Here is a 14,757-nt window from a genome sequence, read left to right as displayed (position 1 = left end):
TATATGCTAACACTGGTTCTTTCACATTTCTGTACATACTTATCCAGTTCCTCTCCTTTCAAGATACCAAATCTCTCCCCCAAATAGGGAACAATTAATGTCTTTATTGAGCACTGATCCCCAGCAAGAAGTATGGATTGTTAACGGAGATGATCGTCTTAAGCCCTGACTTTGGATGCTGAGAGCAGTAAGTAGATTCCCCTGCAATTACGAACTCTCAGAGGCCAACTTGGGAGAATCTGGGAGCATGAAGTGGAGTCAAAGGAAGGAACAGAGACACAACGAGGAAACTCTCACATCACTCAGGAGATGTGCCTTCAGTGGTCACACGTACAATCTGCATTGAGGGTTTCCTTGCTGAACCATCAAAAAACAACTGGACAAAAAAGGAAGTGAACAGTGGAGGACAAAGCTGGCTGATTATCTACGCATACTAAACACAAGGGTAAGAAGTGAAGAGCTGCAGAAAGACTTCATGAGATGGACTAATTAGAAGACGAAATTCAGAGTAAGTGTACGGTAAAAATGAGACCATGGAAAACAACAGGTTTACATACCTGTTGCCACTCTGGTATGAAAACATAAGGAATCTTTAGAAAAGGAATAGAGAACAAAACAGACATTACAGCACTGCGTAACAATCACACAAACAAATTGTGAAGAAAATCTGTTGAGGACTAGTAACACACAGAAATTGTCTCTGGCGATGACACGGACCCCTGAACTGCGGAGAAAGTATGAAATCAAAGGCCAGCTGTGCCCTTCTCTACAAACATCGAGTCTTCCTCAGCAAGCGACAGTCATCCCTTTGAGTGGTGGGACCAGAGTGGTTAGCACTGTGGACTCCCAGTTAAGCGCAGAAGTTGGATCTGCTCGGTGACCTCCAGTCAACAGACCAGTGCAATGCTACCCTACTCCTAGCAGAAAGCGACTGCTTGTACAGTGTGGTTTCAGGCCACAGCCTGCTTCATTGCTTACACTGCGACAAAGGAAAAGGGAAGCGTGCATATCCTGCTTTCCTTCCAAGAGACAGTGACTTATTTCGGGCAAGGCATTTGTGTCTGTGCTGCCAAGAGGCAGCACCACCTTCAGACACGGCTCCACATCAATGGCTTTGCCCAGTCACCTTAACCAGGTCAGCACCAACGGCCTTCTTGCTCACATGCTCCAAGCTCAACTCCAGATTACACCAATTGTGGAGGACATTTTCTGTCTTCCTGTCAGCTACATGTAAACCACAAGTATATTCACAAAAAGTAGAGAAATTTTGGAGGTGACAGTCTACCACACGAATTGCAAAAACAAAGCAAGCATCCTTACAGCTGGTGTGGGAGGACAGTGTCGGGTAAAATTTTAAGTTTCAGAAACTAATTTTTGCCATTACAGCTGTGATAATTGTACTTGTAAATACCATTTAGAGACAGTTTTTACTCCTTAAAATTGCATACAAACCTGAAAATTTTCGGGTTTTTTTCTTTCTTAGTGTGCTACCTTGTTGACCATGTCATATCAAATATTGCTATAAGTGTTAGGTGAGCCAGATGCCTTGAACACAGGTGAGAAATGCTAACATTGTTGGTCAAACAAGTCCTCATTACTACTGCAGACAAGACCTTTCACTCCCACTAACTCTTAAAAGGACATAATAATCTGCTTACAACTTACTGTGTATAGTAGATCCTCTGGAGTTACAGGACTGATGAAAATGGTACGGAGACATCGCAGGCATGCTTCAATAAACTTCAAATCTGGTGACAGTAATCCTACATAGATAAAAACTACTATTCAGTTTCATTATCATTGCTTATTTGAGTACTTTACTAATATCTACTAACATAGATCCATTATGGGAAAAATACCTTGCAATAAGGCTGGGATAATATGGCAGTCTAGTAGGGATTTGACATTATTCTCCGTCCCCATCGCAAGGCTTCCGAGGACGACTGCGCATTCTGTTCTCAGTTCTGTGCTGGAGCTTTCTTGCTGAAGTAAATACAGCAACCTGGAAATAGAATTATTTTTAGAGGAAAGTTCAGGTGGAAGAGATAAGTCTAATAAAAAAAAAAAAAACCACCAACCTGAATCTTGCTATGTAAAGATCAAGTTCTTAATAGAAAATGAAGATTGAACAAAAGTGTAAGGTGAACTCTTCATTCATAAGAACCTTTTTACACTGTGTGTTCCTACACAGGTTTTACTTGCTGTTATGGTAGAAAGATACCACACTGTTTTTTCTAAAAATGTAGCGTCACAGTAGTGATATCTGGGATGAGGTCTTTCAGGATACCAGGAAGATCCCAAATTTCAATTAAAGGAAACGAGTCTGCAGTTTGATGTCAATGGGAAAGGGAACCTCATGCATCTCCCCTAACACCTAGGGGACACGATTACCGCTGTCGTAACAGTTGTTATCTTTGGCAGTGATTTCTTCTGGGTCACAGTTGCAAAATACTTCCATCATCAAGCACAAGCATGGGGCCTGAGAGTAATCTGAATTTAGAACACCGAGAAATGATCACATATGGACATAAAGCCCAGAAAAGTTTTATGTGTAGACAGGCAGCTGAACTGTAGCTAGAAAGGATCACTTTGAGCCTAAAACACTTCTTGCCAAATGCATACCTTGGGTCTCAATCAAGCTGAATTCTTTATACAGTATCAAGATACCTCAGAGCCCCTTTGAACACATTTTAGATTACATCAGTAGCACCTGAATCACAGATGAGCTCACCGAACACTTCCAGTCTAAATTTGAGTCATACAGAGAGCCTTGACAGCAACCACATTCCTATCTCACATCAGCACAGAAGACAAGCACTTTAAGATTCACATGGTTTATTAGCCTCAGATGAAAACCATTTAACCACATTACATATAAGTCTGAGCAAAACCGTAACAGGTAAGATGACTTGGACACTGAGATGCAATTCTCTCTGTATATGCAACTTAGTCACTTTTCTAGATTCACTTAGCTAAGATAGAAATATTTTCAATTTAGTAACACACTACTCTGTCTAGTTCGAAAAGGTCTCTCCCTAAAGCCAGGCAATATACTGAAGCCTTCTCTAGGAGCAAAAATAAACTGTCTGATACCCCACTGCTGAAGGGGACAGAAGTAGTTACTCTGATAAACAGATCCCTGAACAAAACGCCCCAAAAGCTGACTTCCTAAATCAAAGGCAAGGGGGAAAAAAAAAACCAGAAACGCAGTAGCTAAATGCAATTTAGGTACACGGAACTGGAACAGGCCACCAAGGGAAGTGCGAGCAGCCCCACAACAGACAGTAACACAGCAGAGAACCTTTGAGACACACTCCAAACGTTTCCCACTTACATAAGGCAGAAATTGCTTCTTAGAATCCCCTACATTTGAAACGTAAAGTAAAAGGCCAACAGACAGAACTATGGCATGTCACTGGAAGAAAGCTATGAGGCCAAAGGTCTCTTCAATACCTACAAGCAGAACATTCATTACATGAAATTCAAACTATCCCAGGCAACAGATAATTTACCAAACTCTTGGCGAACAGCAAAATAATCCCCCAGTATGCCCTAACAATTTATTTGGATGAAAAATTTTCTGATTGCACATCTGCTAGGAATCTGCTTTGCTCTAAACACAGGTTTGACAGCAGCCAGAAAGCAGAGGTATGCTAGTACCCCTCCAAGCACACATGTACCCTTTTTGAGATGTAGCTAATCTCATGGTGGAAAAAAAAGCCAAAACATGAACGCATACAAAGGAGATTAAATAATATAATTTCTTTCTGAACACAAACAAAACAGTTGAAATGTGGCACAAAATTAACATGTGAGATGCAAGCTACCCCAAAAGCACAGATGTCTTTTCTCCTTTCAACTTCCTTCAGATTCAAAGGATCAGACTGGCATGAAGTCAGAATGGCAGAGATTTCCAGAATCATTGCTGTTTTCTTGAATCCACTCCTTCCACAAACATCAAAGGCATCCAGGTTCTTTGTCCCTGCTTACCTGTTTTATCTGAAAGGCCATTTATTCCCGATGTTTAGAAACCTCTTCCAATTTCTTGTATAAACCTATTCCTGACACATTTACATCAGTTTGGTATTGCATGCATATTATCCTTTAATTTGTGTAATTCTTCTCATTTCTTACAGTGACCAGCTAACGGTCCTGAGGCACTTTGGCCCAGACTGCCCACATGGCTCGGCGGAGCTGGCCTGCTGTTTTTTCTTCATTTTACTGTAGGAAAGGCTCAGATTATCAGTTGTTCCACAAAAGCGCATTTCACACATAATTTCTGCAAACTCCAAATTAACCGTACCTATATTATCGGCTTCTGGAAAAGGAACAAAAATTATACTTAAGGAAATTAAATTACATGTTTCTAAAGCTACAAATTCTGGTACTGTATTGTTTGAAGTACCAGCTGTGCTATGCTCAAGGTAAAGATTAGTGCTGTTTCTGAACGACTACAAAAGAAGCAAAATACATAATCAATGTTATGCAAAATCATCACAAAGGAAAAAAAGCATCCCACTTCCAATCCAAATGGGACAGAATAACCTTGCACAACTACTACTTCTTTACAGACAGCTGGTTTTGTTCTCTGCCTTCTAGATCAGGTAAGGACAGACAGGAAGCAGAAGCTTCACTGAGTGATCCTGGCTAAAATTCGTCCTTGAAAAGGTTTTAAATTTTTTCTGGACACTGAGCTACTGTATGGAAAGTGCAATCTCATCTAGTGTTCTAACTCTGATTGACATCCATTAATTGCCAAGGAAAATCCCTTACTGTAGAAAATAATTTGATACGAATTTCTGTGAGCAGATCAGAAGACAAATTAATTCACTGCAGCAACCTGTACAGCTGCTTTATTTTAACACTAAAGACTTGACTTTTCTCTAACCTTTCTTACACACATACATTTTATAAGCTAACATTGCAGAACAGTTTTCAACATATTCTATTTATAACTCCACTGCTAGAAACAGTTATGTATCTTTTATAATCTGTATTACTTTATTTCACAGCAAAATTTAAGCTTTTTTTTTTCCCCCCTCCTGGTATTTAAAAAGCAGGCTGAAAGATTTGACTTGAAACAGCTGGCAATTTTGAAAACATACTGACAACAACCCAGATCAGTCAAGAACAGATATCCGGAACAACACACATACAACTTTCACCTCTGCACAAGGAGTAAAGAATAAAAAGTTTTAAGTCTGTTACCAAAATGATTGAGCTTCAGGTAGAAGTAGTTTATTAAAAGCTACTTCTTACAATTATTTTAAATGATACAGTATATGATATAGTAATTTTAGATAAAAGACTTCACACACTTGATTCCTACTGTTTTCACTATGCTTTCTCAACCTGCTCCTGCAAACGCGCAAGTGTTAGAACCCTTCAGTGATCACATTCACAAGGACATACCCAGGCTCACTCACAGCTTACACTGCAGTAAGTAGATTTATTTAAGATGTAGGAACATAAAACTGACTTGTATAGTTTAAATCAGCATGTACAGAACAAACATGCCATCAAGCAACCTAAAACAACTTCCAAAGTGGGAATAAAAGGCTCCGTTTTCCCTCAGTCCACAACTGTATGTCAAGACAAGTGTTTCTGCAGCATGCTTTAAGTTGGGTTGGTTTTTGTGGACTAACCTGTGAAATGTATTTCAGAGTGCTGGGGCAAGGACAATTGGCCATTAGCATCTGTCCTCCTGTGAGAAAGGCCTCACTTACATTACTGACCACTACTAACTTGGAGATATGCTAAGCTTCCTTTCAGAATTATCTGAAGGAGTACCGTTACAGAAAAATACCTATTCTTAGATTAGATGATTTAAGACCAGCAATTCCCCACCCCCAACCAAGAAAAAAAAAAAAACCAACAACAATTCCAAACTAAGAATCAAGACTAAACCAATCCTTCCACTGATTATTTTCTAACAAGCTTAGCAAGACATTCAACAAGCTTTTCAGACAAGGAGTTGCCTGGGGAATACTAGGAGGCTTCTCTGATGTAAGCATTGGTAAGTACAGCTCTAACTACTCTGCACTTGGAACAGCTGTTACAGCCATGATAATGCTAGAGAGTGAAAATGAAACACACTGACACTAATCTATAGTCTTTCTATGTGTTTACAATAGAAATCCTTAACTAAGCTTTATAATTAGTAAAGACGAAAATTTAAGTTCAGATTTTACATACAATAAGTTTTTGAAATTATAATATCCTTTTCCAGTCTTTAAAATACTCGTGTTCCATATTTTAGGTTTTCCACAGAGCTAGATATCCTTTTATACCATGTTCTGTTTCTTTCTTTAAAAGACAGAATGGACACCAAGTAACATCGAAAATTAAGTAGCTAAAAGCCAAACTATAAATTTAGAAAAAGTTTCAAGTGAAAAGAACCCATGTAACTGCCAAAGATGAAACTGTGCATTAATAAGCTACTGTTAAACATTAAGGACAAAGACCACTACTTTCTGTCGTCAAAAGAAACACAGGGATAGCACGCTAATGTACATCGTAGACTCGTTTGTTGTTTCCAGGGTCTAACACTGACAAATTCAGCAAAGATGTTTGCAATACATTCCTCCCATGTAATAATATTAAAAGGATAAAAAGTAGAAAAATAGCATGTGCGTGCAGGGGACAAAAGGGAAGGTCATAATTTGGATTTGGGAAATTTAGACAAAAAAGTAATAAGGTACTTGTTCTTAGTCCACGTTTTTTAAGAACATGACATCCTTGTTTAACCTGGATCCCTTATCTCCAGCCTTACCCCTTATGAGCCAGCCATTCAACTTCTACCAAACCTGGAGAAATACTGGAACAAGGCTCTGCTGGAACCACCATAACTCACTTTGATAGAGCCTGAGAACTTCAGGCGATACAAAAAGCACAGAACATAAATGCCAAAACACCAAAAAGGTGCTAATGTTCTTTTTGACTCCCTCTTCAGCCTGTGATCCTGCAGTAAAGCTCATTACAATGAGAGAGGAAATCAAATAAAGCTAACTGAAAGATCTTGCAGCATCTTCGTGAACACTAATCCAAGGTTTGATGCTAAGTAGTTTAAAACATAGTATTTGGACCTTTTCAAACTTCCAGAAAGCTTCTGCAAGATATTTTCCTCTAATGTTTATACAGAAAACAATTTCTTCCATTTGTTCCTGCACTTCTAAGAGCAATTAACTGATTAAAGCCTCCTTCTCAGATGTCAGTAATGGTATCCAGGCAATAATATCTAAGTGAGGTAGGACAGTAAATCCACCCAGAGAGATACTTCAATGAACTCCACGAACAACTATGCCTAGAAACCAAAAATAAAGGTCAGCTGGAGGCATGATGTATTTTGAACAACTGATAGGGATTCACCTAGGAAAACCATGCAATATTCTAGATAAAGTAGAAAACTTTCAAGGAGAGTAGCTGCTGAACAAATGTTAACTACAGTGGCTTAGCAAGGAAGATAAACAGTTCAGATTTTGCTTTCTTTTGAAGATTATTGAGATGGGTGTGGTCCAGACTTGTGCATTGTAAGACAGACTTGCACGATTCAGACCTCATCAATCCAGTCTGAACACAGACCTCACAGTTAGCTAAAAATAACAGAAGTTTACTCTTTGACATCCATCCCACTTACAAGTTGTCACAAAAAAGTCTAGAGTTCTTAAAATACCTGGGAAGGGGATGAAACTCAGATGTTAGAAACAGAACATTTTCAGCACTTCATCAAGCCCCACAAGCAGGCATGTGGAAAAAGAGCTCAGGGTAACAGTCTGAGTTATAGTACTGTGAATCTGAAGATACCTTCCATCAAAGTATATGCATAAAAGCTTTAACTCAATCATGATTACCTGAATCTTTTTATTAGTCCTCTGGGAAAACAGAGTAATACACTATTTACTTCGAAGATGCTTGTCTTCTAGTCCATTGCAAGGAGGCCTGAAAACTATACCATGGAAACATATGTGATGAGTATACAGATGAAGGTACTACTGCGGCTTATTTTTTACTGCTGGCTTATAGAATATTGACTAAAAAGTTAATGCCTGTGTAGAGGTTGACCTCTGAACACTTGGGGAGTCCCAGTGAGCATCTATCCCAAGCTGTGAACTGAATTAAAGTATGAGAATAGATCAAAGTAGGGCAACATACAAATTTTTTAAACACTGCTCCTTTTAATGCATATTAAGCACTACTTTTCAAACAGTGTTAACAGGAAACAATCACTGGCCACAGAATTTTACAAAGCAAGAACTACGTACCATTTTAAAAGTACACAGAATAATTTCTGTGAAATATCTGAAGTGACATATCAAATAGCTATGGTTTCTTACACACAAAGACTCAAAAATATGAGCAATTCTTATGACTGTTGGTCAAAGAAATGTATCCTAAACTGAGATGTCACAGTCTCACTTCTGGAAGCGACAAGTTAATTCAAAACCTCCAAAAGCTGGATCCAAGGGGCCTGGACTAACTCTATTGCCAAGCTAAAATAACATACAAAGCAAAGATAAGTGCTACTGAAACATTTCGTACAAAGTAAATAGTACCTGTCAGTTTTTTTAAAAAGCCAGGTCAGGAAGTGTGATGGTAGCACTCAGCTTTGAACTATACTATTGAAAATGTTCTGACTACTTCTATGTCTGTAAAGGAAACAGTGACACAAACAGTCCACTGACACGTGGATTACAGAGAAAAACACCCTTTTACTTCTACAGTATCATAGTGCTGAAAGCCATGCGGAAGCGAGCTGTAAAACAAGCTTTTCCTTTATGAACAAAACAAGTCTCAGCTTACAGCTCTAGGAATTTATTCTAACGCTTAGACATCTTCACTTACGTTAATAATCTATGATTTGTTCTATATACATCACATAACTTGCATCTAATCTGGTTTTTGTTCACTCAATGAAATCTAATGTTGGAGCACTGCAGTATTTACAGCTAAGAGTAAGAGGTCTGAATTTAAAAAACAAAACAAAACATTATTGACGTAGGAGTAAATAAGGACTACTACCAAGTTTTTCCTCACCTTTCTCTTTAATCATCAGTTTCATTTGAAAATAACTCTTGCTACTCTACATTGAGCCAGTGCAGTCTGATTCATCTGATTATGAAGGAATACTTGCATTCAGCATATAACACTCCACTAATCGCCTTCCTAGTTTTACTCCAAGGTGCTGCCAGCTCTCTGAAGTTGTTCACATGCAAGCACTTTTAGAGTAACTTGAAGGATATTGGAAGTTGCTACAGTATGGCCTCTCCTTTGTGTGACTAGACTAAAAAAGCTCACATCCAAGTGCATTAGCACTGTCAAATCTGTGGTCTGTATGAGCTAAATTTATTCTGTTCCCCACCCCAAGACCACTCCACAAGCCATTTACCAAAAAACCAAATACATCCTTTGTTTGCAACCATTTGTACGAGAATATATGGGATCAACACACAGCCTCTGAAGCCCAACAGAGACAAATTTACACTAACAACACTCAAAGCTTTTTAACTTACACAGTGAATTACACTGATTCAGTTTAGTATTATTTTAAAGTGTGACACAGACTCAAATATTTTATAGGACTAGGTCAGTTGCCTTCATCAAAGTAAGACTCATTTTGAGATGACACAACCTTTTTGTTTTACAAGAAATGTGTTAATAGGCATTACATAAAGCAACATCTTCATTCACTCCTGCTTCAATCACCTTACTACTTTGCTGAAGACCGCTGTCAAATAAGTTTGAACCGCTCACTCCGTTTACCTCTCTAAACCACCAACACGCAAACTTCAGTCTAAGTCTTCCAGAAATTCCTCTGTGGAAATATTTTATCGTGTTAAAACATCAGTGAATCAGACGGCCTATGACCACCATCTGAAAAACTACTGTTCACCTAGACAAACCAATTTTAAAAGGTTTTTGTCTGAGGATGCTAAGCAACCTTAAAACAAAAATGAAGCTACATTTTTACTTCCAATTCACTTGCATTCTGAAATTCTCCATTGTATACAAAATGGCTACGCTGTATTCCCACTCAGTTTGACATCACTGCGTGACATTCAGTATCTGCACATGAAAGAGGGTGTCAAGAACACATTTTTGAATACTTTTTTTACAGATTCGACTCTTACAGGTCCTCAGGAACTGATACCATGAGATATCACAAAGCTACCTTTTACATGATGTTTTTAAACCTGAAACTTTAAATTCTAATAAAAATACGCAATTGAAAAAGTAACATTAGCAGTACAGCTTATATTAAAAACTTCCTTTTTGCTAACAGAAAAGGCACTTCAGAGACAGAGGGCTGCACAGCTCTTAAACAAAACCAGCTCTAATACAACTCTGCTGACTGCAAATCTTTGCTTCGACTCACACAAACTTCACAGCTGGGTTAGAAGAATACCTCGTTCCAGTTAAACATAACCCTCATGGTGAGGGTTATTCCTCATAGAGAGACATATAATTATGTAAACAGGCCCTGACTCCTGACTTGCTCTGAAGAAAAAAGCAAGGACAACCATAGGAGGCCTATTAGGGGCTCTGCTCTCCACCTCTTTCACCACTCTAGAGCAAAGCAGCCCTTAAAAATACCAGCAACGCAGATGAAGGCCCTTCACCTGAGCACAAAAAGCACTAGGTTTGGGCACAGATCCCTACCCTATGGAGTACATGACACAGAAAATACGGATGCCAAGTGCAGCCATGAACAGAGCAAGGCATCAGGAAACAACTGTGCCTTGCACTCGTAAGGAAGTCCGAGAAGTTTGGACAAAACACTTCATTCACGTGCATGACAGACCTACTAATACTATGTCCAAATGTACTGTCCAAGTTCTTGAAAGAAAGCTGGTAACTTGCCAGAGATCCTAAATGTTTCAAAAGATATACATAATTCATAACCAGTACACTTATTAACACCAGCAGCAGTGGCGTACAAGCCGACCTTGACAACTTCTGCGGTCAGCAGGTCAATTAGGTGGGAACTGAGGATCACAGAACCAGAGCTATAAGGAATCTTGACAGATCCTCCAGTCACTGACCTTGCTCCAAGGCAGGATCATCAATCATTACATTATTTGAAGTGACTGTCTTGCTTGTGTTTCAGTACTTCCACTGGTGGAGATTCATCACATTGTCACCAACAGGAGCCTTTCAGCACCGTGAGGTGCAGATGTACATACAGTTCTCTGCTACTATGGAGCAGTCTTGCTCTCTCCTATGTCTGTGCTCATCTGTCCAATTTTTTTTTTAAATCAATAGAACAATACTTTTACAAAAGTTAGTTTTTCTGTGATTGTTGAGCTGCTTCACATTTTTCTGTGCAGTCATGCAGTCATACAGCCATCAGCACCAGAGGTGGTAGGATATGATCAGGAGCATAGAGGGGTGCTTCTGTAAGATAATCCTCTGTCAGAAGAGGCGGCCTGTTAAATCAGCTTGGCTTTTCACCTGCTCCTTTACACAAACGGCCTGGGCCAGGGCCACCAAAGGCATTTTCAGTAGGGTAACAAAGTCCTAATCCCAAGGCAGCAGAAAGAGGAGATGTAGGCCACAAAAGCTGCACTTTTGCAAAAGTTTTCATACAAACGATGGCAAGAAAGGAGTTGCTACTAAGCACTGATGTATTAGAGACAAGATTACTCCAGAAATACTAATTTCAGAGAAGAAAGACGCCAAGCAAAAATTTAAAAAACCTCAAAACATAAGCATGAAGCTTGAAGGACCATTCGAACCTAAGTCATCACCTCATCACGGTATGTTTAAAATGGAAGGTATCATGAGGACATGGTGCTAGCATGTTGCATATTCAGCAACCCTTCTCTAAGAAATAAATCCCACCTGCAAACAAACCCAACTCCATCTCATGCTTGTGCTGTGTATCCAAATCGTTTCCCATTGAAACAGACCAAGTTGAAAAGGTACCAAGACTGGAAGGCAAACTGGAGATCGGAATTTGAGTAGATCCTAGCATTTTCTGGCTTTGGACACAATCTTGCCAAAAACTACTTTGAAAAAGATGTAACAAGCTAAGATGATCATAATTACTTTGTGCATCACTAAGCACACCAGGTCTCTCTTCTGGAATAGAAATGCACACCACACTTTCTTCCGCAGTTAAGAGACACCTTGTGCCAAAACAATTCATGTAATGATTACTGATAGATCTACGGCTTTTGTTACAACCATCAAACCACCTCTTCTTCAGAAATATTAGTCTCCAGTTTTAAAATGTTTTTGTACGCCAGAACATCAACTGACAAAGGGAAACTTAACAGATTCCTAGCCTTCTGTAAAATACAACTTTGCTATCCTAAAAGAGAGTTTAATCCCTCTATTGGTAAGCATTCAAAGTCTAGAAAAACAAGTTAGAACACACAAACCTGATACTCACATTTGGCATTACTTATGCCTTCTTTGTGTTCCTCCCAGCTTGATTTCTAAACACTGTTCATTCCTGTTAGAAACAAAGATCGTATCGTTGTGTGGGCAAATTAGACAGGAAGGAGTTGCCATCTCCTTTCCACAAAAGGGGTAAATCCTCCATGATGAGGTTTCTTCTCCCTCTTCCATGTCATGAAAGCAACTGGTAGCTCCCTTTTCCTCACAAGAAAGTGTGTGGTGAATCTAGAATTCCCCCAAAAGTGCAGTTATTCACAGTTCTATTACTGTATTGAATCCTGGCTTTGTATAATTCATCAGAACCAGCAACCCTGCAATATTCTTCATTAACAAAAATAATCATCAGTTACTAAGGATTTTTTTTAAGGATCCTAAGATAAGGGCTAGCACTGGGTTCGATTCTGCTATGGCTAATACTAATCAGCCAGTAATTAAAGTGATTTGCATGACCACATGCACCAAGCACAACATATATTTGCACAAAAACATTTTTCATGTGTAATTTCAACCTATAAAGTTACAAATTAAGAAATTAAGACTTTTATTGGAACCATACCCTCCCTCATAAGAGAGCATTTCCTTACACTAGCTAACGATGGATTTAGAGCTGAATACTCAGGCAGGTGCCAATACATCCTGCGTGTAAACAAGATGGTTCTGTCAAGCAGATACTTGCATTCCTACAGTTAAAGGATGGCCAGTCCTTTAGGAGTAGCATTATAAAAGACACTACCTAACTTAACTTCTAGAGTGAGTGCCTGAATTCAAGGATAATCCCAAGGAAAAAAACAGATATCAAGGCAGTTCTTCATTAAATCGGATCACAGAGTCACAGCATAGATGATGTTGGAACGGACCTCCGGAGGTCATCTAGTCTGACCCTCTGCTCAAAGAAGGATCAGCTACAGCAGGTTGCTCAATATTCCAGCCATGAGGCCAAAATTTCAGGACACAAACTAACAGACATACTTTCTTGATGTTAAACTGAAGTCATACTTGCTATATGCATGTGTCTCTATTCCTAAATACCCAAACACAGGGAGTTTATTGCTTGTTTTCTACTTAAACAGTAAATGAATTGTTTAACTAAGAACATTATCCAACATTTATTTGAGTAACTCCAAGAAAAGCAGAAAGCAACAGGGTGGTTTTTCATGCTGCAGTCCTACAACTGCTCTCACAACAGTCTGCATCCCAGTACAAAAGTATTCAATGCGTAAGGGTGATCTGCTGCTAAGCTCCATGCAGGATCAAGTATCAACATCGTGGTCATTACGATTTTGTAGTACCATGCATTTAAACAAAGAATTGATCAGGGTACTTGTGAGCTATGCAAAACCATCCTCTAGTTACTTATCAGTACATCAGTTGCCAGCCAACACTGCATGCAAAGTCTTCTTTACAGATACTTTTCTCGTGTTTAATGTAGACACTAACCTATATAAAATCCTTTTCCTTAGCTGACAGATGTTGGGATGTAACAGAACCTTCCAGTTAACAGAGATATCTTCCCATCTTCTTAGTAGGTTACGGAGTTACCAAAGCAGCAGTCTTACTTTTCGTAAACTCTAAAAGAACACTACCAGAAGGAATTTGATTATGTTTAACAGTAAATTGAAACATTCGATTTCATGGGTGTCCCTGCTGGTGTGTTCACAGCCCTAGAAACAAGTTAAAACCCTAACAAATACTTACTAGCTTTCACTTCCACAGACAACCTATCAGTATGCCTAACAGAACTCAAATTTCAAACGATGGAACGGATACGAGTTCATCAACTGTTCTACATATCATTTAAAATGTGCTCCAAAGAAATTAAAAAAATTTAAAGAAAACCCCAACAGTGAAAAAGAATCCCTAATAGATGACTTAGGGAAAGGTCAAAATTAACTATATAAAGTTCTTTGAGGTGCACCTACCTAGACATAGGCCTTTAGCTTTGGGAAGAAACACACTACCACTTTACAGCTCCAAACAGCTGACTTTAAGCCTTAAGACTCTGGAGAACAATCAGCTGGAAGTTAGAAAATTGTTTTTAGGTAAATGATAAGAATGATTTACTAGTTTTGTTAAAGGTCTTGGACAGCTGGATTTAAGATTGGATTTAAAAAACTATTCATTTTGGAGCAAAGGAATAACTGAAGCTCTTAATGAAGTGGATTAGACTTTAAATATTTAACTCTCAGTAATGGTTAAATAAGCAATAACTTGATTCAGCTAACATTTTTGACAAAATAGCACAGGTCAGATCTTTAACAGGTAACCAGAATGTACAGGAAGACAAAGCTATGCTCTGATGACTGGAATTTAACATTGCCTTCTCTACGCTCTGTCACTCACCAGATGAAGGAAGAGAGG

General features: G+C 38.8%; 1 protein-coding gene across 5 annotated transcripts in view; it reads right to left on the bottom strand.

Annotated features, from left to right (window-relative positions):
• Window positions 1-14,757, bottom strand: part of ARMC8 (armadillo repeat containing 8) — a 74,983-nt gene that overhangs the window by 40,350 nt on the left and 19,876 nt on the right. For 3 of the 5 annotated variants that reach the window (XM_075417676.1, XM_075417679.1, XM_075417678.1), the window contains 2 exons: window positions 1,860-2,002; window positions 1,666-1,778 (listed from right to left, as the gene is read on the bottom strand). In XM_075417676.1, the coding sequence (XP_075273791.1) occupies window positions 1,666-1,778; window positions 1,860-2,002 (256 nt within the window). The remainder of the gene's footprint in view (window positions 1-1,665; window positions 1,779-1,859; window positions 2,003-14,757) is intronic. The other 2 variants (XM_075417677.1, XM_075417680.1) reach the window with 1 other exon arrangement.

Source organism: Opisthocomus hoazin, chromosome 4 (genome assembly GCF_030867145.1).
Source record: "Opisthocomus hoazin isolate bOpiHoa1 chromosome 4, bOpiHoa1.hap1, whole genome shotgun sequence".
In the NCBI taxonomy this organism is placed as follows: domain Eukaryota; kingdom Metazoa; phylum Chordata; class Aves; order Opisthocomiformes; family Opisthocomidae; genus Opisthocomus; species Opisthocomus hoazin.
This window is presented reverse-complemented; position numbering and strand designations above follow the sequence as displayed.